Here is a 25,325-nt window from a genome sequence, read left to right on the forward strand (position 1 = left end):
ACTTTTGCATTTTCTCTGTTTTACTGATTTTGTCCTCCTCCTCTAAATATAAGCCCCAGTCGGCTCCCACCAAGCTTGGTGGGGCGGTGGTTCTAAGGCTCCGTATGAAAAAGAGAGGCATGCACTGCCTCTTCTGCTTGTAGCCATGGGCACCCAGCTGATTTCTTTGAAGATAGTTGGAATTTGCATGTACAAATGATGAATGGACACACTGATACAGAAAATGGGCATGTTGCTTAGATGATCTTGTAGGCAGGTCTTCACCAGAGACTTGGAATTTCTAGTTAAGTATGGGCTTTCTGTGTAACCCTGTGCAAATCGCCTGATCCCTCAGTTCCTTGTTCTAAAATGGAATTGATGCTGCTCTGATGCTGTGACATTGCATACCATAGTAAGTCCCTATGTCAGTGCTATGAGAAGATGCTTTGGTGCATAGGACATGGTCCACTCTCTCTTCTATGCCAGGCATTCATGCTGCAAGCTCACTCCAGCTTTTTCTAGATCTGTCTCTGGTTTATTTTGCCATTATGCAATCTGGAATAGGATTGCATTTTGCCACCATGCAGTCCTCTATAGGGTTGCATCCAGTGTGATGCAGGAGGGATCCCCGTCCTGCTTGGGCTTTGCAGGTAAAACCCTGTTATGTACATGTGATGGCTTTATTCATACAGCTTGACAGGCTGACCACAGAGGTGGAGTCAGCTGCCACCTGATGAAGACACAGATGGTTAAAATTTTCAAGAGTAAAATCTGTCCTCACCCTTGTTCCCAGCAAAGTGCTGCCTGTTGGGTAGTTAAGGTGTTCCTCTACCGCATAAGGATGGGTGGTGATGCTTCCTTAAGCAATTGCATCTCCAGACTCAGTGGAGAATAAGTGAGCATTTTTTCCCTCTCTTTCTTCTTTATGTACATGAAATTGTTTTCAAAAGCATTTTATTTTCTTCCCTAGGAGATGACCCATTCCTGGCCTCCTCCTCTTACTGCTATTCACACTCCTGGCAAGGCTGAGCAGACCAAGTTTTCTATCCCAAGCAAGGTACAAGTAGGCTATTACCAGTGACCTGATTAACATTCTGTTCTGTTGAGTGTTCTTTGCTGGAGAGTTTATTTTTGTAATTGGTTCTATTTTCAAAAATTTCTAAGACTATTTTTAGTTGGAAATTCCCAATCAGACTGTTGTTACTATTAGGACTGCTTATTTAAAGCTGCAGAAGTTACAATGGAGGCTAAGTGAACTTTATCTCTGTTGTTATAAGAGTCTTTCTACATCAAGTACAAAGAATTGTATTTGTTTGGGTTTTTTTCCATTATTATTTGTGCAGTGCAATGGCTGAAATGGTCATTCGTTCCTACTTAGTGACTGATTGCGTGATGACATTTAGATTGCATGGTCAAATTATGGTGACTTAAAATATTCCTTCATGTAAACAGTGCTATGGCATCTGTCTGTGTGCACACTCCGAGGGCACACAGAGTTGTGCAATGTGATCCTCAGTATTGGCCTTGTGAAAAGCACACCGCCTGGAGAGTACCTGCAGTTCACCTAACGTGCAGTGAATTGTTAAGCTGTATGATTTGAGCATGCCTTTTGCCCAAATTCTGTTGTTGCCTTCCAGCTATGATTCTGGTAGCACTGCTGGAGATCGAGCTCATACCCAGGGCAGTTATTGCTGGAGGTGTCTTTTGCTGGGACCTGAACAACTGTGAGCTGATGATGGTTGTGGAAGGGGAGAGCTTCCCCAGGGTGGGGAATCTACACCAGTTTGACATGGAGCTAGATAAAAGTTTCTTTCTAAAGGCGGGACCTTGGAAAATAGCTTATAAAACTGGTACTGCTTGACATATGGTTCAAGCAATCATATCCTGGTTTAGAAGCTGGAATGTGATTTTCCTCTTGCTGATTTTATCTGTCTGGCAGATACTCCCCTGTCTGAAATGCAGCCGCCATACTTAATTGGAAATCATATGAGATTAGGAGTATCTGTGGCTCCTTAAAAAAAACAAAGCCAGTGCCCAGAATGCCTTATTTTAATGGAATGTGGTTATTACTGCTCCAGCACTGCCAATGTCACTACAGTTAACTGCTACAGCAGTAAGCATCAGAAGTCATAATCATACAAGAGTATAATCCTCATTGCAAATTGGGTTAAAGTCAGTTGAAACCATTTAGGTGACAGTGGAGTCTGACTTGTGTGAATACAGTGAGCGAGAGTAGAAGTTTTTGCCCGCTGGAAGCTGTATTTTTTTAATTTATACCCTCTCTTAGTTTGGTGCTCTGTTTTTGATGGGCCCTACAGAAACTGGTCTAAGTCCTGCAGACATCCGCTGTCTCCGTTGGCAGCAGTATAAGCATAGGGTCAGAGAAGCTAACATTTTGGTTTGCTTTTCTGTTTCTATTAAGTTTGCTTTGAACTTTTAATATCCACATCAAAGTTAATTTCTGGGCACGTTAAATGTTGATCCTAAAAATCTTGACCATATACAAAATATAGATTAGATTTTATTTTTTTTAAGCTAGCATTTCAGGAAGTAGGCGAGCACATAAATATTTCCAAGTTTGCTTGTTTTACTTGAAAAAATGCAACATAAATGTCTCTTCAGAACATCACATTAAATCAATTATAGCTAGCCAAATTATAGATCTTAGACATAATGTGGCTAGATTGTGCAGCCATATAAACCAGAGACGGGCACTATTAGAAGTTCTCAGTTTAACTATTAAAAAAAAAAAGTATCCTCATGAGAAATGTATATAAAAAAGTGTGATAAAAAAGGCGGAACTTATCAGAACAATTTATCCCTTTGACATTCAAATTTAAAGTGCCATGTTTACTCTTAGGGCATGATTTACTTCACAAGGGACTGACTGACAGCACAGTATAATATTAGGAACTAATAATGCCCTAAGAGGAAGTGCAGTGAGGGCTTTAATGACTTTAACATCCTACAGAACTAACACTTCCAGCAAAGTAGTGCCTGGCTGTAAGATGAGGTTGTAAATAACACCTTAATTTCAAATGATCACACTCTGGAAGGAAAGCTGATTACAATCACTGTGGACTGTAAAGCCTGGAGAAAAACTAAGCAAGAAAACTCTGTGACACGAAGGAAGCAGTTTAGTTATTGTGAGCCAACAAGAATCCCGGCGTTAGCATGCTCAGCGTTACAAGCCAGATTCTTTGCTGGTGTACTGGTTGTTGTACTTCCATTGATTTCATTGGATTTGAACCAGTTTCCATCGGGTCAAGATCAGCTTCCCATGTCTTTATCAAATCCTGTGTGTCACAGTCCAAATAAAAGCAGTGACTATCAATAAAAGCTTACTGTATTTGCAAGCAGCAAGATCAAAAGAAGAAAGGTGGTGGTGCTGAATTTAATGCATAGTTGCATTCATGCTGCGGTCTAAATTGTACATCATAGATGGCTCATATGCACATCCATGGCCAAGCCTGGAAAAGGCTAGGACCACTCACTGCAGGTATAAATCTGTGTGGTGTCTCCATAAAGGGGATATGTAGATTTACAGCAGCTGAGGACAAGCTCTTGTCTGAAATGTGAAAGGGTCCCTCAGTGGTGCTCTGTCTCCACAGTTAATGTTTTTTTAAACTAATGTCACTGGCGCTGCCTGAACAATCACACGATCCCTTCCCTGTACCATCTCCTTCCCTGTTTGTGTAATGCCGGTGCCCTTAATCTGGCAAGCTAAGATATATTTTACCTTCTTCATCTTATTTAACTAATGCTGACATTTTGTGTGTTCTTCTTTGTAGGACTCCCAACATCTGACCTCAGGATACAATGTACAAAGTAGGTCTTTATCATCCTAACAGTCAGGGTTGGGTATTTTTTTTTCCTGCTTAACATCATTAAAACAAAGGCTAAAAAATTAATTTCTCTGGTGCTAAAGCAGATCGGTTCCATTTTTTATTACATGTTATGCATTGTGGCATGTTGTGAAACCAAGTATAATTAGATGGGCTGACAGCTTTGGGTGCATTTTAATTCTACAGTAATCTTTTGACATTTGAAAATGTGTTTCCTTTGTTTGCAGAGTGGAGTGATCCAGCAGGGAAAGTTGCAACTAAGTCAGTGCCACAAAAGTCGTAAGTATTATTATTTCCAGCTTTAAATCTCATTTTAAATTTATCATAAAGAATGAGTTTATTTCTCCAAAGGTAACTAAAACCTAGCTCTGCTCATAATCTTGTCCTGGTGTTCAGGTGTTCTCTGTAGTCCTTAAAAATTAGCCATAAACCAGTTTTATGTTTTCAGGGCTTATTACTGTTTCTTCTTTTTAAGCATTAGCTAACAGAGGTATGTGTGAAGGATGAGTTTATTAAGCAGAAATAATGCTGATTTTAGTTGTACAGCTTGCCAAAATTAAATCACTTTTATGCTTCTCTCATCAGATACTAAGCCTCTTACAATAGAAAATGCAACCCAATGAAGAGATGATGCAGGACTGTTAACATTCATACAGTGAGAGAGAGTAAAACACATCATACGGAGTGATTCTACTAGCTGGTGTTGAAAAGCTGGTCTTGAGTTTCATATGCTTTGAAACAGCTGAAAATCACAGATGATCTATAAATATGACAGTTGAAAATTGTGGGAGAGCTAATTCTCCATTGCGCTAAACCATTTTTCTTTGGTGCTTTTCTGGTGTAAGGCTGCAATCATGTAGCAGTGAGTTAGGACTGAACTGTTCTTTTACTTTTACCCCAGGATCTCAAAGTAATTTACAGACAGGAATTAAATAAGAACTTTGAAAAGTAGGTTGTTGTTTTCATACTTGAAAACACGTGGGTTTGATTTCAGTTCAGATCTGCTTTTTTTTTTTTTTTTAGTGTTCAAGTGTTTTAAACTACTGAATGCAGAACTGCAGTAGCTTAACTGACATTTGTGTAGATACAATGTGTTCATTTAAAATTACTTCAAAATTATTCTAATGTTCCCCTTAATCTGCTAAGGACACAATTTTAAGTAAATCTGTATAGGGGAAGAAAAATCAATGTGGAGATACCTACATAGTTTTTTTAAAAAGAATTTAAATATATTGCTTCTTAGTGCAAGTTTGTGTACAGGAAAGGACTTGTTGGAGTGCAGTGATTTGTCTGTGACCATGTAAGAGATACAAGACTAGACTAGATGCGGGTGCTGAATCCACTAACGTACTCACCAGGCTCTGAAGGTCCAATTCTTTACTCATTAATTCAAGTCATGGAAGTGCTCGTTCCAATACAATTTGTTGAGTAAGGCTTTACAAAATTATGGTTAAACGACTAATTCAATTTTAAAAAGAAATGTTTTTTTCTCCAGATTGAATGAGGATTAGATAGGGATGCTAATGATAAATAGATTAATTTGCATGAATAGCATTTATTTATGAAATTTAGTAACAAATTAGTTTTTGCCCTCTGCTATTTGATTTCCAGTAATGGCTTGGGTTTTTTTAACTACACCCACTGTTCTTAGTAACAGAATGGGTGCAGTCATGTTTCAGAACACCTAAGTGATCCAAACGTAACATCAAGCACATTCTGTAGTAAAAAAAAAAAAAAAGTAAAAAAATATTATTACATCTTAAAATTATTTTTCTCCTAAAGCAAGTGTATTTGGATTCCACTGTGAAAAATATTTTAGTGAGTATACCATAAAATACAATATTTCAATAGTTTGTAACCAACAGTAATAGACTTGTCAATCATGGTTTATAGTTGTAAGCTGAATTTCAAAAGAACAGTACTTCAGAGCTCAGTGGTATATAGTGCATTTAATGGGACCAAAGCTCTCTATAGGAAGCCTGATATAAAACCCGAAGACACTGAGTACATTTTATGAACCAGTTGCTCTCTGTTCTGCTGCTTGATCTAAAGTTCCAGTACTATCAATCAGATTTCTGCTGCAATGAACTGTCTTCTTATGGTAGGTGATAGATTTTACACATGAGAGATCAGAGCTGCAATAAAGCTACTTTTATTTTTAGCTTCCAAATGAAGATCAGCTAACCCATTACTATCACTTTTTCTCTTTTACTGCAGAAAAATTGTTAAGGCAGCTTCTAAGAATTTCCATAGGGCTTTGGGAGGTTAGAAGGCAGTCCACTGTGAGACTTGGTATTACGAGGCCAATTTGTTTCTTTAGATCTGTGTGTGCAGTTACCGCCACTTTCACTGGGAATTGCAGTACTCGAGGACATAATGAAATTAAAGCAGAGAGTGGGGCAGAAAGATGTAATGGTATCAGGTAGAGCTGGATAGAGTGATCCAAATAAACCCTGGTAGATTGACATCTCCTGCAGTCATTGTGTATTTTAATAATATAGTGTTTATCAGATTGCCCTTGTATTAAGAAGGATTTAATCTTTCTAACATTGGTCAGTTTCACGGATATGGGAGTGTATTGAGTGAAATTACAGTCCAGCTTGTCCCCAGTAACATTGGTTGCTACACCGTCAACCACACAGCATGATCTTACTGACTTCAAAACGGCATCCCCCACCAACTCCTTCTATATTTTGTCAATGGGATCTGTCAGCTGTATTTCAGTTTGATCAAATCTGACTGAATTTGGGGCTGTTCGTCTGTATGCTTTGTTAGAAGCCTTTTAAGCTGGACGTGTTTCTAGATATTCCCTGGCTTTTTTAAATTTACGTGCAATTCAAGTGAAACTTAAGTTGTCTCTTCCATTTACATTAGTCCTAGTGACAGTCTTATAGATTCCATTGGCTTTGATAGAAATCCATAGGAACTAGTAGTAATGTGCTTGCATTCACCATATCACTGAGTTATACCATGACTAGTTGAGCCATGGATGCAGAATGAAGATACTTTACCTTCATGATGCTGTATGCTGCTCCAGTAGCCAAACTGCCTGTATGTAGGCACCCTCAGGTGTAGAAACATTGGCATCATAGAAGATCAGACCAAAGGGATGTATGGTCTTTGCAAGATAACCTTTCAGCTGCTTGCTTCTAGGGAGAAGAATGGAGGGGACATACTGCAAGGTAGATTAACTGGCCAATGTCTTGCTTGTAGGGGCATGCAAGATGCATGACTTCTTGTCGAAGTAAAGCTTTCTGAAATATGAATTTCATCCTGTTTATACTATTTCAGTGTACTTTATTACATTCAGGGGCTGGAGAAAGGCAATCCTCAATGCTTTGCAGCAGGTAAAATAGTAGGTAGAGTAGTTGGGATTGTGTCTAAATTCTGCACCTATGTTGTACGTGTACAAGTAACTAACTGCCGATCCTAGTTTCTACTCAAAAATCTTGAAAATGAGATTTTGAACACTGGTGTGTGTGCGTGTGTGTATACCGTGGTGCATTTTTATAGCTGAAATCAGGCTATGTAAAACTACAGCATTCGGCTTCCCTTTTTTTTCATTTTAAATTCACTATAAGTCGCCATTGGGTATGATGCAGTCAGTTTTCAGCCAGTCTGCTCTGATTAGTTTATTATGAAGCATAGTAAGCAGGAACAGATAAGGTGCAACCAATTGCACTGAGAAGGATTTTCTGTCAACTTCCATGAGTTTGAGGGTATGAACTCAGCTCGCGACTTAGGTTTCTGTTATATAATTACCGTTGCAAGTATGTCATCCTCAAACATCCAGTCCTTTTGTTCTGTTTTGGTTGTTAGCATTTGGCCTCTGTCCAGTTGGAAACTACCCAGAACCTTTTTAATCAAGCACATCCTGTGTTTCGAAATCATACTGCAGAGTAGTGTTGGGTAGTTTCCATAAAAGCCTAGCTAAAAAGAAGAATGTAATCATAATGGTATTCTTCCCCTGTCACAAAATTACTTCCTATACTTACTGTATTAATACAGTATTAAAAGGCCCTTCTCACGGGCTCAGTGAACTACCGGAAACCATTAAAAACTTAGAGCAGCAAATTTTTATGGATCAGACAAAACCAACTTATTTTATCTTTATAGAGTTTTTGTTATCCATCATACTTAATGATACGCAACCTGTGTGGGGGCTAGAGAACAACTAAATACAGTGGGCTCAAAAGCAAAACAACCAGCTGAAACTCATTATGTGATATTTCAGCAAGAGTTTTTCAAAGGGGGCTCACCACTGGTTTCAGTGGGACCAGGATTTCACTTCACAGTTCTAAAAAAATGTCAGTAAATACCAGTACTTTTCTAATCCCAAAGATTATCGTAATACTTGATGGAAGCCTGTTTGAAAATGGAAATGTGCTTCTTGACATCTAACTACTTTTCATAAGTATCTAATGGCTTTTTGGAAGTTCTCCACTGTGTCAGGGACAGCCACCTGGGAGCATGGAAAACAAAATTTGGCAGCATGTTCAAGCTATGAATTAAAGGTAATTCACGGTTTGAAATGAATCAGCATGAGGTCCTTATGAAGAGTAATCAGACATCAAGAGGATTTTACACCAAGGATTGTATATTGGATAATGCGACAACAAGTAATGTTGTTAGTCAGAACATTCAAATCAAGAAGCACTGATGAATTCTTAACCTTGGAAGGAATCAGCTTTAAAGAACTGGGATTCGTTCAGTGTTGATGCATCATTTCCAGTTCAATCATGTGAACCAAAAATGTAAAATTCATCTCCAACTGGAATAGGAAGAATGTTTCCATTTATGTATCCAACTCTATGTCTGAGTTCCAGTCACAATCCAGCCCAGGTGTAATACACTGGAAAGGTGACATTTTAGTATTTCTAGTTACGGTTTTTAATTGATCCTATTAAAGTGTAAGAGCATCAATTGATACTACAGTGTTGATAGACTGCTTTCTTTTATAGCATACGTTCATTTTCACTTAGCAAGTGTGGCAAGCTTTAATCATTAGACTAAGTACTGCCTGTTTGTTGAAGTAGGAAGTTCCAAAGATATTCCCTCTGGGTAAACTGGGAAAGTCATGAATAGAAGGGACTTACACTGCCATGTACAAATTATGATAAGTGAAACAACAGTGGCATGTAATTGGAACTCCATTAATCTTTAGAGAGCTCCAGTGCACCATATTAAAGGGACAAATAGCAAATTAAAATAGAAGGGTCTGTTTTGATAAGATATTATTCATCTTCCATATTTACTGTTTTGTTTTGTTAGGTAGGAGTTTGCTTTGCATCCTTTTGCCTCATGAGTTCTTGGGTTCGGAGCAATGATAGTCAGTCAAGATTGTGTTGTTTTGTTCCTCCCTGCCACAGGCTTTTCCTTTTGAGCAAAGTACTAAATAATTGAGAATAAAACACAGGAGCATTTCCAATGGACAGTTGCCTATAGAAGCAAACTTGCAAAATATTTCAGCTGCTGTGAAATACGTTAAAATCCAGTGTCGTAACTAGAAGCCCTGTATCCTTGAAGATAAGCCCATTATTCAAAATAATTTCTAAATTAGACTTTTAATTTGTTTTCATTATTCAGCTGGCTCACATACAGTTTAACCTTCCTGTCAAAATAAAGTTATTTCCTAATACATTCTTTTCCATGATCTCTTTCTCCTGACATGTTTATAAATCAGTTTAAAAGATTGTGGGAACAGAACTAAATTAATTCTCTTATATTTTGCTGATCAATGTTGAATAATTTTTCTTGACTATCAGAGTTGCATAATTACTGCCCTTAAGAATGCCTGAAACAGGCTAACCAACTGCATTCTTGCCAGCATTGCTGATTGCGACTCTGGTGAGCACTGAACCATTTGAATTTCCTCTGATACTGTATAACCCTCCATTAAAAACTCAACATTTATTTGCCCTAACTAACAAGTAGCAGTTGAAATACTTTGTTCTCAAGTAGGATGCACTACTGCGTCACTGCAAAATGTATGCAACCACTGAACTGCGACCATTGAAGTGTCAGTATTAATAGAGACAGGTAAATGACACACATTAACATGTTTGGATTCGGGATGTATTTCCCTGTCTGCTACGTATCAGTTCCCATTTTGGAAACTGGTTAGACTGCAAATCTGCCACAGGTTTCCTTGTATTTAAAGAGCTTTTCCACAGGCAGCAGCATATGTTGTGCCTTCATGGCTTAAGGCCAGTCTCAAACCGACCTCCCAATTTACATTTCTGTGGGATGGAATCACTTCCAAACTTCAGTGCAACTTCAAACATTCGTTTTGAAAAATGAATTACTTGGTAAATCTGAGAATGTAAATCAGGATAGAGCTGAGGAAGCCACCACACTCACAGTACCTCTCCCACCCATTTGTTTTGTGAGCTGCGGGCTTGCTGATAAAATGCATATAAACTAACTTCTTGCTTGGCTTTCTGGCCACCATAATTTGGACTCCCTTTTGTCTTAATTCTGCTCCCTTTTGTCTTAATTCTGACCTGTCAGTAGATTTCAGGTTCAGAGCCAAGCCATTTCTCTCTCTGGCTTTTTTCTTCCTGATACTCTTTGCTGTAGTCCCTTTCATTCTTACTGTCATATCTTACTGGCTTTGAAGACTTCGGTAGCCTGAGACAAATAGAGAATTGTCACCCAGATTCATCTGCACTGTGCTGCAAAATAGTCATAATCGGAAATGGGTGATAAGCTTGAAAGAAGAATGGATTTTGCCAGGAAGCTTGGCATTCATAATACCAGAGTGGGCTTGAAACTCCCAATTTGTGTCCTAAATATCCTAGGTAAGACTAACAGCCACTTTTCCTAATATCACAACTTAATCCTTTGCATCTTTCCTCTGAATCCCTCTGACAACCCCAATAATCCACCACATTTTTCTCAGCTTTACACTCTCTGTCCAGAGGAACTTATATTGCTACCATTATCCTTTGGGCTGAGGGCTCAGCAGGGCTCCAAAGCCTATCAATTTTCTGGCCAGAGGGCTTATTTTTTATGAAGTGAAGTTCTCAGAACACCCCATGGGGCTAGGCCACGCTCACTGCATTATCCTCCGTCTTGGCTGGCCCTTGGAGCCACAGATTCAGAATAGCTTTACCTTACAAATAGATCCTCCCAAACGGTGAAGAAGGAAAATATTCCCCACCGCTGGGCTAATTACTGTTCTAAATTCCTGGAGGAAGAGCCGCTTCCCTCACTTGTGTCCATGCATCTCGGAAAAATGCATTTGGAGACTTTCCTAATGCTGCAGCCGCAGCTTCCTGGGAAAATGATGTAGCCCTGGAGGAGGAGGGAGATGTCTGTAGCCCTACGCCAGTAGCTGCAAACCAATTGTTTAATTAAAATCCATGTTATGGAAAACACAGGAGGGGGGCTAGAAAATTGGCAAATAGAAAGTTATTTCCTAATTTTCACCGGAGCTTTTTATCCTTCAAGATAAAAATAGTAAACAAAATCTGAAGGTAGTTTAGCTTTCAGGAAATTATCCCTTACTGGAAAGCCTTGTTTAGTCAAAATGCTTCACAGAAAGATCTTTACAGGTTTTGAAAGAAAGATGTTGGCTCACCTACCTCATATTGACAAGAAAGACTTAAATGCAGCTGTCAGGCTCATCTGAGTCTGCAAAAGTAGTAAATACCTCCAGTAATGAGGGGATTGCTTTCACAGCTATTACCTGTTAGCCTCTACCGAAGTAGTTGCTTTTTGGGTATCCCTGATAAGTTGCATGCACGTAACTGTGTCTTAAGGACATATATGTGCTTTTCTGCGGAGAGAGGGGAATACAAATCAGTGCTGCCCATATTTGATTTAGCATGAATTTCAATAGTTCCAGACAAATTTGAAAGCCTATACAAATCATATAGCTTCAAGTCTGGCTGTGTGCTAGACTGGAATTTTTTGTTAGGTCAGACCTTTATCTCAGCTTCTTTTTGTGACTCTTTATGGGGAGATTGCAGAGGAACTGAAACTGGTGACCTGTTTTGACCTTTAGTACTGGATTAAAATTCCAACTTGCTGCCATGGCAACGGGGCCTTGAAAATTAGATCCTGACAGAAGCAGGGAGAAACTTAAAACTGCAACTGCTGCACTGAACTGAAGAAAGGTTGCTTACAATTGTCAGTGACAGGCTCTTAATTGAAATAATCTGCCTTTCCCTGTGCTTAAAAAAAATAAGGAAGAGAGAAATCAAAAAAAATGCAAAACCAGAAAACTGTGTCTTGATGTATTTTTTTTTTAGGCAAAAATCTGTAGCAATTCAAACTAAAACACATACTGCAGAGTCCAGCACAGAGGCTGGTATTAAAGGTGGCAGCAAGCGAACCTGTGTGGCGAGAAGGGAACCAGCCATGCACTCTCAGAGGTCTGAACTACCCAGATCAGACTACTATCAGGAGCCAGACAGTGGCCAGTGTTAAATCACAGGTTAACTTTCTGTTTTTTTCTCCTTTAACCTGACACCAGGGATCAAAAGAGACATCACAGTGTCAAGTCTGACTCCCAGGATCCATGCAATTATCTGTTCTGTAGATGTAAAGGGATAAACATCAGCTAGATAGTGCTATTTCAGATCCAGTGTGATAAAAGTTACTCATTTTCCAATCTAATCAATGCAACAGTCAGGGGGAGATAATAGTGTGAGTCCTTCATGGCTAAAGGAGGTTAAGTTGTTTTTTTCCCCATGGAGAGTAGAATGCAGTTGTAACCTGAAGGGAGAAGGTGCTGAGGGTCACATAAAGGATTTCCTGCTCTTTTCCACCTTATCCAGGAATCCCCCTCATCCCAAAATCAAATAACCTTGAAGATCAGGTTGCAACACCATCTCATGTTAACCTGTGGCTTTCCCCAAACACCTGAGGGTCCTGGGGATGCTCTGAGGGGCCTGCTCCTCTTCCCAAGGCAAGGAAGGACCAGAACAACCCCCCCATCACACAGAGGGATGCTGCCTCCTAGCAGCCACTAGCCCCACTTTCTAAAGTCCCTATGGGGATTGCCGTCTTCTTCACAATAAAAAAAAAAGATTTTATGTATCAGATAAAGCAGGTTTCTTAATGGATACTGTTGAATTGGATTAGATGCTCTGCACAGCTAGATAACTGCTGCAGAATCGGATTGGATTGTAGGTACTATATATACCTAGATGAAAGTTTAACAACTATAGGTAGATGGCATTAAATTTTTTGAAGTGATACTTTTGTCAAAGCTTAGTGTCCAAACTTACTGCAAAATCCTAAGACCATGTTTGGAGTCTGAGTTCAAGTAGAAGGCGTGCACAGAAAAATACTTAAGTTTTCTTTAGACTGTACTAGTATTGGATGTGTTATGTATTGAGGTATTGTGTAATGATAGGATCAGAGGAAATATTACAGATGTTCACAAACACAAAATTTTGTGTAATGTGTTTTGTGTTTCTCACTGCATGGTTTAAAGATAATGTTTATCGCTAAAACGGTCCATTATCAAGGGCAGGTAAGCACTAAGGAAGTGCAGGTTGCACTGAAATAATGCCTTGTGTTGTCTTAACAAAACACTGATTTCTGCAGTAGACTGTTGACTTGATACACAACAGAAAGTTTCAAGTGTCAAATTCCTAGAGCAAGTTAGTTATTTCAGAGAAGTTGCTGTCGGAGATGAATTTGGCCCATCCTGTTGTACACTTGCCACTGTTACCATTTCCTGCAAAGCACCACTAATTCTGCCTTAATTAGTGTCAGACTGGACTATGGAGCCCTGGAGTATCTGGCAATAAACTTCTGTTTTGCTGGGAGGGAAGGTAAAGAAACATTTAAATGGGTTTTTAAAATAAGCATGAAGTCTCTGAAGATGTACTGTTGTAGTGCATGCTGTATATCAAAATATATAAGCATCTAGTTGTAACAATGGCTTTGTAAACACATTACTGAGCAAACTATGAAAAGTAATCCACCAAGGGGCTGTTTCCCTAACTCATAAGCACTAAGTTAAGAGACCAGTGCCATAAAGTAGATATGTGCCGTTAAAAAATACTTCCTTTTATGTGAGATTATTTTGTGTTAAGCCAAATAGGTGATTCCTTTTTTATTTTGAGATGTATACCTTTTAATGCTTGGAAATAGTTGTGTTTAAGGCAAAAGTCAGTTGTCTTTGTAAAATCCATGAATAATTTGTTAATAGGTGAACATGGGGCAAACAAAGCTTCAGGGTGGCTTGAAAGTGCCTACATGCACCTCACGCGGGCAGTGGCAGCAGTGTCATGCAGTCCCTACTACAGCTATCCGCTAGCTTTTTGTGGAATTACAATATTGCGATGTATAATGAGAAAAACCTTCAGCACTGTCATTCCTTTTAGCAGCCTGCAGGCATGGCCTGGGGGGTGGTTGGAGCCCACCTCCCGGGGCACACAGAGCCTCCTCGCTCCCGAGCTCCGTGGTGGCTTGGTGAGCTTTCAGCTGTAGGCTGCTTACCCAGGAGGCACACAATGTCTTACAGCCACAGTTTACCACTAATCTTGGCACAGCTGTCAATCCCATGTGCGTATCACTTGCCTCCACGTCCCCACCCCAGACCAGTTCAGAGCAGCCTACTGCAGAGTGGAGAAGGCATGAGGTGAACCGTGCTATGGTATGAATAGTTCTGACCTCATGTTGGCATCTGGCTGCATGCTTGGCTGAGGAGCCTTCCCACCATACAGTGTTCATGGATAATGTCAAGAAGGGAAGGGAGATCGCAAGCAGCGGATGATCTTTGTTCTGGGTTGATAAACTTCTGCGCATCTACCCATCATGTCTTCTTTCAAAGCAATCTGGATTGACCCCTACAAGGGGATTTTGCTCAGATTGTGTGCAGCTCACTCTCAGAGGGATTTTATTCAGGAAATTGCAAAACTTGAGTAAGAAAAGGTGTTAAGTGAGTTATGTACAAACTGGAGATGGAATTAATGGCCATAGCCATTATGTGGCCGTAGCCAAAACCCAGTAAAAGCTCATGTATTGCCAGTTGAGGACATTTCTTGCAGTTTAGTAAATTGTGCAGCTATGCAAACACTGAGCTAAAAATCCAGTATCACCTTCCTTCTCCAAAATAAAGAACATTCTATGCTATTTTGTGTTAGACAAAGTGTTACGAGCTCTTCTTCTTATAGTTAATTGACCCTTGTGAATTAAAAAAACTACGCAAGGATTGATATTGGTTGGATCCTTGGTGGTATATGGTACACAGCCCAGACTGATTAATACCAGTGAGAGAGCATTCATTGATTTTGTTTGCTTTGTCTCAACCAGTAGAAAAAGTACCTATTTAGGGGATTGGAGAAAATGTATGTAGTTGAAATCTCAGATATGACTGGTCATGGTGCTGTACTTAGAAGTAATGGGAGATTGAGACTTTTCAGAAGAAAGAGCAATATACCTGGTTATGAAGATTTTGCAGATATGGTGTTGCGGTATTCCTATGTTTTTAAAAAGACTGAAGGCCTTAATAAACAGCTGTTGTTCGTCTGTAGTCAGTTTTTTAAAGGTCCATTCTGATAGGTAAAATTACATGTAGTCTACAGAACATGCAGCATGCATCGTATTAAAAAAAGAATAAAGCAAACACAATGAATCTGTTAAATCGTAATGGCTCCAAATCGTGACAAATTTGCAGATTAAAGCTCATTGAATACACATTTAAATGATAAATGATAATGGCTTGGAAAGAGCCATTATGATCTATTTCATCAATAATCCACATTTTTTGCCTTGTAACTACACCAAGGATGAACATAATGGATACTGCCTGATGAAAAAAATATTTTGTTTATGAAAGAGAACCAGAGAAAAGAAATTCTCAGATTAACAAATTTAAGTGGTTGTTATTGTTTGTTTATATTGTTTATACATGACAGATTTTTCCCATTATTAATATTAATCATTTACAGCTCCAGAGCTTGTGCTCAGAAAAAAAGCATGTTTAGTCTTAGTATCCCTTAAACTGCAGCTGATTTCACTGAGTTTTGGAAAGCGTAAGTAAGCAGAATGAAGCAGGGATGCAGAATTAAACATTCAAGGTTTTTGACTGCAGACTGTTCAGCGCTTGCGAGCACCCAGTCCCACAAAGTTTGTGAGCAGCGTTCAGTGGGTTTGTCACAAACCTGTCGTGTTTCCCATGCAGAAACACGTGCACATTTTCTTAATTTACTCTGTGCTGGGATTTGCCGTGCCTGCCCAGGACAGCGTTCAGGGTACTCCAGCAGTTCCCGAGTGCATTCAGTTCAGTCCAGATGGTGCTGATGTGTTTTGGTGCTCATGGGTATGCACCTGTAGGAGGCCTGGTGGGGTTTTGTCGACAAAGTCCTTAAATTGCTGAAGAAAGAGGAGGGGTGAGGGTAGACCCAAGTGTGCTGTGTTGCCAACTCTTGGTTCATGTCCTCATGTACACGTGCATGCCTCACTGCGTTAGGGCTTCAGCGGTGGGTGCCTTAGGATTGAGTTCCTGAAGGACATTAATAAAGCAGCAGCGAAACTCTGGTATGAGGGGTGACAAAGTGCATCTTTGTGGGATGTTCTGAATGGAAATTAGTAGTTATCTTAAAGCTGAAATTTTTGGAATTGAGTGTGTATTTTAATATGTGACACCCAAACGCTAAATTTGCTACAAGCCTGAACTGTGGTGGATTCATTTACCTGACTGTGTTGCTGGATAAATTGAATGAGTTAACAGTGGAGCAGGATCCCAGTACGCTTAGTCATAGAAGCCATCTCGGTGAAGTTACTAGAGTCATTCCTCTGAAGGACATGGAGGTCCTTTTTAATAGTCATGTTTACCAAGTATTTCTGGGCATTTTCTGTTTTCTGGTAACATACCATTGCAGATTAGCACCACGGAGCCATTTAACAATAAACAAGGCTGTTGGAATGTCATCTGAGAAAAAAAGAGCAAGATCCAGTTCTAAGGCTTAGATAGCCCTCTTAAAAACATCCATGATTTAGGTAGTTCTCTTCAAAAAATAATCCGTGTTATTTTACTCTTTGATGTCGCATAGCACACGACTCCCACCCTTTACCTCAGATATTTTCAAGTGGCTGTTGTCTCAGGCAGTTGGTATCTGTAGCAATTCAGCATTAACGGCGTCCCAGACTACCGCAATGTTTTGAATTACAGAAGAGAGTGTGGAGGGCTTTTTAACTTTGAACACATGCTTTATGTAAGTACTCAAGTAGAACATAAGCTTGCAATGAATTTTTGTAGCCCTTCTCCTCCTGAAGGCTGTATGCCAAGATATCCCTGTGCTACCGGTGGCTGAGCCTCCGAGGCCGGGGTGATGCTCAGAAGTGCCCACAAGGGACAGTTATGGTGTCACCCAGCTGTGGTGTCACCCTGTTAGAGCTCCTGGGGCCGGTGCTGAGGAACTGGCATGTCCCCGCAGCCCTCGATGGCCGCAGGCGGAGCAGCAGCAGCGCTGTGGCATTGCCGCGGCCGTGTGGGGCCGAGCACTGTGCCGCCTCTGCACTGGCACCAGTTTGCTCAGTGTGAGGTCAAAATGCCCTTACAGTGCACCGTGACGCACTGGAGACACAGCCTTAATTCTTCAGAGGTGGGAAGGTGACCAGGTATGGGAGAGGCCGATTGCTCCTCCTGCCGTGGCCGTCGCGTGGGTCCTGGCCTCAGTGGCCTCCAGCGAGGGAGTGCGGAGTTGGGCCCCATGTTTTGATAACCTGGTCACTCCGTGTGTGGCCTCCTCCGGCCGCCCAAATCCCTGCCCTCACATGAGGTGCTGTTACGGCCAGGCTAATGACTTTCAAACTTCTCATTAAATATTCCTCTTGGCAAAGTTTGGTTCGTAGAAGCTTGGGGCGGGGGGGAAGGATGTGTCAGTCCTGAGTGTTAAAAAAACATCACTATTTTTAGGCCTTTTTCCCATAATAAGACTTTCTCAAATAACTTGCTGCAATAAATGGGTCTTTTTAAATTTGAAAAGTTCAGTTCTAAGTTCAGGGGTAGCCCTCAGGCAGTGTGGTGGAAGATCCTTGTACATATTACAGAGTGATTATTGACAGAGTTTAACTTTATTGACCCTGCTCCCCTAATTCCTAACAAATTTTCTAAATATGCTCTTTAAAATCCCTACAGAGCACTGCAGACTTTGGGTAATTCCAGAGCTGCGTCTGAGATTATTGCTTTATTACCTTCCTTCTTTCCATCCCCTTCCCCAGACTGACTGGTTCTCTGACATTTCTTTTTTAATATATTCTAAGCAGAATATGTGTGTTTGTCCTTCCTATAGCTTTCCACTTAGCATTTATCCAGCACATCTGATCTATTCTGTTGATTCAGGCACTTTCCACTCCTGCTCTAACCCATTTCAGCAATGTACTTGCCTGTGCTAAAAAAAAAAAAAAAAAAGTTTTTGTTCAGCAATTTGATGGCTTTTCCGATGGGTTCAATGAAAACAGATTACATGTTTATTCTTGTATTGACAACTGAGAATGTTCTGAAAGCCTGTAAGGTTCCTACCTGTCCGACTTCGCTGAGCAGACTTGCATCTCTCCTCTTCCCAGCACTCACCATAATACAAAGTTCCTTGCTGGAGGCGTTGGTTTGACTCGTTTTCCCCTGCTGTCAAGCTTGCACAATTGAGGGATGAAAATCCTACTTGAATCAGTAAAGAAAAACTGAATATTTAATTCCTGCACAGGATTCTGGGGTTGATAACTTATAGCTACACATCGTATAAATTAAGTACAGTTTGTGCTTAAGTGCTTTTTTATTAGACACTACTGAGATTGTTAATAGCAGGTATGTTCCTTGGATTTTAGAGAAAGTTACTTGCTCTAAAGTGATTGAAAATCAAGTGATATGTCTATCTTTAGGTAGGGGATCATTCTGAAAATTAGAAGGACAAGATGTTCTTCCTTATTTAAGGAAATTATTTCCGTCTTCCTTGGAAAAAACTATATTGCATTAATACTCAATATGCCTAGCAATTCACCAAAGCATTTTCTTAATCTCACTTTTTTGCTATAATGGCAAATTAGGTTCTTCTTTTAAGGGTTAACCTTAATTCATACCAAGTTTTAGAGTTCTCTCATGTGTGAGTTAACAGAAAAATACTGTCTGTAAAACCTTGCCTAAAATTTTAATTTTTGTCATAAATTTTTATGGAATGTTCACCTGAAAATTGAGGGGAACTATTTATTTAGAGAAAAAAAAAATAGGTACTTTGGGTATCTTCATGACCCCTTTCCATTTTTTTCAGAAAAAAAAAAAAAGAAATTTTAGGTTAATTACACAAATTCTCCCTAATCCTGTCCAAGCAGGATGTGTAGTTGGAGGCTGAGAAGTGTCCAGAGGAACTCCTCTGGACAGTGGTCTTGTTTTAGGTTGAATGTGGCAATGCAGGAGGTACGACTGTTGCCTGTATAATCCTCACACACATCGTCATGAGTCAGAAGATGTTCAGAGAAGAAAGCAGGGGAAAGTAGGAAAGAAGACTGTGGAAAATCAGCTTAACTCTGCCCAGTCAGCATCAGCTCTGTTCCTGTTTCTGTTGCAGCTTTCTCTGTGGGACGAAGGAATTGCCTCAGACTAAGTTTAGGCGGTTGGTTGGTAACAGTTCTTGTGCAAAACTTAACTGTCGCCTCCTGCCCCAGTGAGTGCACAGCCTGGTAACCTTATTCATGCTCCCCATGAGCTGGCTTGTCCAGGTGTGCACTTTGTGTGTGTGGTGCTTTGAGTCAAGACAGGTACTAATCATGTCACTTACAGTACTAAAGAGAGATGTTTAAATGGTACAGGGGTGAGTGTGGAATACAGCAGATGAAGAAAATCACAGATGTTGGGGGAAGATTAATTTGTTGTTAATGCACTGGATTGATGCTCAGGAGAATTTGATTTTAATTCCAGCTCTAACAGAGACTTCCTGTATGACCTTTTGGAAATTGTGTCTCAGTTCTCTCTGTAAATAGGAGTAATGTTTTACCCTTTCCCTGTCTTTTTAGTACAGTACCAACGGTACAGTTGGTAGGGACTCATTTATACTGTGTCTTTGTACTGATCTAGTACAAGGGACTGTGTTCTTTCTGGGAGTAGCCACATGTGTACTATATGACACCAAGGTGTGGTTAGAGATAGGGAGGGGAAAAAATGTAAAATTGCGCAGTCGATATACATGTCACTGGTGAAGAATTTATGAAATTTAATATGGGATGTTTGGGATAAACCTAATGAAAGCATTGCCTATTATAGACTAAGGTTTTTATAATTTCTGTGAACCTCTGTACTGTAAGAGGCTTCTGTAAAAATCTGTTAGTTTAATCTCTGTTAAATTCTAAGAGGACTTTTAGCATAAGCTGGTTTTTAGCATGCATTTGGGATGAGGGCATTACCCGTAAGCAGTGAACTCACAAACAAGTTATGCGGGTAATCCCAAACAAGTGCCAATAAAACTTTTATAACACATAGCATCATTATGGAATTTGTTTATGCCACATATTTTACAGGGTGGGGGGGAGGGGACCATTTTGGTCATGTATTAGAGAGTTTATAATTTTTTTTACTGGTTCTGTTTTTCACATCCCTCCGCCTCTAAAGCCAGGCCAAGTGAATACCAACAATCCTAGAAGGACGGGAAAATTAGAACAAACACATGTTTGAAATCTCTGAAAATAAAACAAGGGCCAGATTCTAATCTCCTTACTCATACCAAACACCACCTTACTCCCTGAATAGCCCCATAGATTTCTTTGGGACCATTTGTCAAGTGAAGTGTTATTCGACACGTGCACCAAGACCCAGAATTGGCTCAGTCGAAACTAGCTTTTTCCATGTAAGCCCTCCAAAGCTTGCTGTCTTCAGTGGTCAGAAACACATATTTATGATTTTTTTTATCGCATAAAAAGAATCATTCTCACGCTGCTTAGAGGGCTTGTTTCAGCCCCTTTTTAACAGACTTGGGTGATGTGAAGTAGAATCCCAGCACTTTTATCAAGGCAAGACAGAGAAAAGCCCTCCTGGCTGGCCCGGTAAGCATGCTGGTCACGTTTGGGCAGCAGAGATCGAGGAATTTGGGCCGCCCACTTCCACCAGCTGGAATCAGTAGTTTTACAAACCCCACCTCATACCACTGATAAACACATATAAACCTGTTGCGCTGATGTAATAGCCTTCTCCCCATCACTTTGGCATACTAGCTGCCGTGTCCCATATTTGGTTCTCCTCCTCTTGGGAGCAGTTATTTCACCTTAGAGATTTGAATCCAATGTCTTTCTTACTGTAAACACAGTGCATTGTAAGAGAGAGTTATTATATCTCTTTCTTTTGTGTTTTTTTCTGCCGCTGTGTTAATTTTATTGTCAAGATCATAGATCCTGAACTAGTAGGCATAAACCAATGGAAGAATTCAACTCAACTTTATTGAGAGCAGGATTAGGCCATAAGTGTCCTGGTTTTGTTCTTTTGTCTCGCATAAAATAACTGCACCGATAAAATGCCCTGTCTGATGATGGCTAATCAAGGATTGCTGCTTACAGCTCCACATGTAACCCAGCTATCTCCACATTAACCTCCTCCTTTCATTTCCTTGGTTATGTTGAATAGGAAACAGTTATTGAACCACAGTTACGTTCGTAGAAACCATTTGATTAATTGACTATGTTTTGAACTCTTGTGACCCGAGGCTGAAATACAGCTCAGGCAAAAGTGACAGAAGCCCAGCAATGGGATGGGGCTATAAAAGAGCACCAGTAAACTGTCCGTGGGCAGCCCGCATTTACATTCATGTTTATCCTTGTGGAACTTGCTAAAAGTAAAGACAGATGTCCAGCTTATCTCATGGAGTCAATAGCAATAATATGTACGGATGCTGCTCACTGTGAGTTGAGCCTACTCCTGCTGTCACTATGTCTTTATGCGTCCACAGGGAGAAAACCTGGAAGGCAGGGAAAAAAAAATATAAGTATTGCCAGAAATCCCTGTAGGCTATCTGAGAAGGAGCGGATGTGTAAAGCATTTCTTTCTGCATAAACATTTAGAAATCAAGCTCTCATAAGTCAGGGATCCACCAAATGTGGTGTGAAGAGGCAGATGAAGCCTGCCTTCTGGCATGCCAGCATTTGCTGATTGATTTGGAATGCAGAAGGGCCCTTTTTATTTTTATTTTAAAATTTGAACCACATCTTAATACAAATCAGGTGAAAAATAAATTGAAAAATAGCAAGCCTGAGATTACAGATGTGCCAGCTTCATATTGTTCAGTTTAGCTGAGGTCATAGTCAAACCCATCAAGTTCACATCGTTTAGTGTACAGCCACTGAGGTAATATTCAAACAAAAGAAAAGCAGTCAGAATACTGATACGCTCCTACTTTGCCAGCTGGCCTCGTTCAGCTGTACAAAGCACACTGGCTTCAGCTATGCAAGGAACTCTAAATCAGTAAGGAATACAGGTTTTTAAAAGGATATTCTGTTCCAAACAGCCCATTCGTGCTCCAGCTCTCTGACTTTAGATCAGTCATAAAGAGGAAATACCTCTCCTAATATGCAGTTTCGTATTCTAAAATTTAAAATGTAAGAGCTATGCTAATGATGATACAGTTAATTTAGACAGAGGAATTTTTCAACGGGGGACATTTGTATTCTGCTCAGTGGTTTAGAAAAAGCTTGAATTTCCTAGAAAGCCTACAAGTAGAATTACTGGCATCCATTCCTTCTCCATACTGGTGATGTTACCATGCTGGTTCCCTGCACACAGGTATAGATTTATGTAGATTAATTTGGTATAGTACAGTGAATTGCCACTATGATATATATTTTAGAATTACTTCCTAGCACAGCCTAATGGCTAGAATCAAATAAAACATAAAAGTAGATTTATCTAGATTGCTGTATAAATCAGATAAAGCTTTATGTTACCTAGTATTGGTAATGGAAGATTTTCCTGCAAATAATATAGAAGTTGTTCATGTAATATTTTCATTATTTCAGTGAGAGTAAAGCAACAAAAAAGAAGAAAAGAAATAAACAAGTCTATCGGGCTTAGCCACCATTAAATATCATTAACTACAATTTTGCCTGACAAGTTCTCTCATCTGGTGATGGGTGAAATGGTAGAAAAGTAGACTGAACAATTGCATAAACCCAAATGAAATATGCCCTTGTATTCTAAGTGTGCATAGTTCAGTCAGTTAAAATAGAGCAATTTATTATACTTTAGCAGCTTGAGCTTAATCTGGTTTTAAATAGATCTTTTTTTCTTTTAACTTCTTGCTGAGATTTAACTGGTTTGAGAAGACACATGACGTAGTGCTACACAGTCTCTTGCTCACCAGTTTACTTTGAAATAACTTTAATAGAGTACTGGTGACGAAAATAATTCATGGGAAATGTAGTGGAGCCTTTAAACAACAATTAATATATTTGTTTTGTTTGAAATGAGTGGATAAAGGCTTAATGAAAGAGACAAGAATACAGAATGGAGAGACAGGAGATGGGTGTAGCAGGCGGGCAGCACCCTCCTGGGGATGTGGGGACTCACCCAGGCAATGGTGAGTGCTGCAGGGCGTCCCCTTTTCATAAGCTTCTCAAGATTAATAGCTCTCAGCATTTTAGGGTCAGCCTATCAAATTTCTTACCGATCAGTTTTTAATTGATGAACTGCTACTGTGAACCAGTCTGAAACACGTGGCCATATTGTCCACTCATTGTCCAAACGAGTTGGGAATGTTTATCAAAATATCCTCACATCATATAGGCAAAGCTCTCACCTGCCTGCATTCAAAGTGTGCGGTGCTGTTCCTCGAGGCAGGGCATGTATGACCTTTACCTAGTGGAATATTTTGACTGTAGACATTTTGTTTGATATTATGCTGTGGTTTTCCACTTGTTCATTAGATGCCTCAGCCTTTGTGGTTTTTCACAGGTAATTCTGTAATTACACCAGCTGTGATAAATACTTTCTTGAAATCTCACTTGAAGAAATTTAGCTCAGTCTCTTTGTATGTGGAAGGAAATAAGCATCTAACTTGGTGTTTGCGCTGTTGATTGATCCAAGCAGCCATGCCAGATGCGTGGGTAATTACTTGTGCGTTTATATTAGATCCCACAGAAGTGGAAAAGTGAAGTTTTTTTTCAGGAAATTGTGTCTGTATGTGTGTAAGTAGTTCAGCAATCAAGTGACACTAAAATCATCTTATAACTGGGAAGGGGACTTTGGCTGGCACAGGCTACACTAACAATAGGATGATGGACCCTTTCACCTTCAGGTTACCAGTTCAAATTCAGGGCAGATTTGTACTGAACTAAAGTCATTACACTCTCAGAGCTATTCAGTGGCCTGTGTGAAATGAATTGAAGGTCTTAATCAGAGTCTAATGGACATGTGTCCAAATCCAGAAGCTGTAATCCTAATTGGCACTCTTGTTGATAGTGGCAGCATGGAGGCCAAGAACTGAAGGGGCGTACAGATTGAATTTACTCTCCTCGTCCAGAGCTGGGTTAAAGACCGATAGAGTAGATCATAAGATGTTTGTGTTATTGCTGCACACAGTATGAATGTTTTCTGGATTGAGAAGGGACTGAAAACTTCAAAAACATTCATGGAGTCTTAAGTCTCCTAAAAAGCCCTAAATTAACTTTTTTTTTTTTTCTTTTCATTTAGAGAAAGAACAGCTAGCAATGTTTGAGCTGGCTGAAGCTTTGAGGTGTCTTAACTAAAAAAGTAGGGAAAAAAATGTTTTAATTAAAAGTCAGAGAATATCTGGAAAATCAGTAGAGAGACTGTATGTACTGTTCCTTCTTATGAATGATTGTTTAAACAGAACCAGATTCTCTGGTCTTTAAAATGTATTTTCCTAGAAGAAATTTGCTGTTTCCTAATAAAAAGGAAAAAGAATAGCCCTAAAAAAAAGAATACGCCCCCAACTGACTGCCTGAAGCAGCTTTACGACCATGAGTATGTATTGTGATCAGAGACCGTATATTGCTAAAACTCCTTGATGGAATGAGTTTTAATTTGGTTTACAGAAAGCTTTAGGGGATATGGCGCTCTACAAATTAGACCACAGGAGCTATAAAATGAAGGATGTCCTCCCTAATTAGAAACAGTGGAGCAGCCTGGTGTTCTTCCTAGTTGAAGCCTCGTGGGTACTCTCTCACAAGTGAACTCTGGGCAGTAGATGCTTCTCCAGTAACTGTTATCTGTCTTTTTACTGGAGTTTATCTGTCGTCCAATTTTCTGTCTCCAGTTCTGAACACGCCTTTCTACAAGTGGTAAACTCTTAACTGAAATTTTGAATGGCTGCTGCAAAACAAACATTCGTGTGTTGTTCAGTGATTAGCTACCACTGCCAGAGTAGCTTATTTATTTTAAATACTAGGAAATGGTTTTCAAACTCAGGTGAGTATGGCAGTCAGGTTGGGGGATTCCTTTTGCAGCGTGTGGCTGTACCAACTCTGTTTCCTCATTCCTCTCCTGTTGAAGTTAATGAGAGCTCTAAGGAGCGGAATATAGATGGACTGAAATAAATTATGCTT

At 39.8% G+C, this 25,325-nt stretch overlaps 1 protein-coding gene across 1 annotated transcript in view; it reads left to right on the top strand.

The window, feature by feature from the left end:
• The window catches only part of AFF2 (AF4/FMR2 family, member 2), a 243,237-nt gene that overhangs the window by 122,709 nt on the left and 95,203 nt on the right, over positions 1 to 25,325 (top strand). The window contains exons 5-7 of the mRNA XM_009889318.1: positions 950 to 1,042; positions 3,771 to 3,807; positions 4,052 to 4,103. Coding sequence (XP_009887620.1) covers positions 950 to 1,042; positions 3,771 to 3,807; positions 4,052 to 4,103 — 182 coding nt within the window. The remainder of the gene's footprint in view (positions 1 to 949; positions 1,043 to 3,770; positions 3,808 to 4,051; positions 4,104 to 25,325) is intronic.

This window comes from Charadrius vociferus, unplaced genomic scaffold (assembly GCF_000708025.1).
Source record: "Charadrius vociferus isolate BGI_N301 unplaced genomic scaffold, ASM70802v2 scaffold7, whole genome shotgun sequence".
In the NCBI taxonomy this organism is placed as follows: domain Eukaryota; kingdom Metazoa; phylum Chordata; class Aves; order Charadriiformes; family Charadriidae; genus Charadrius; species Charadrius vociferus.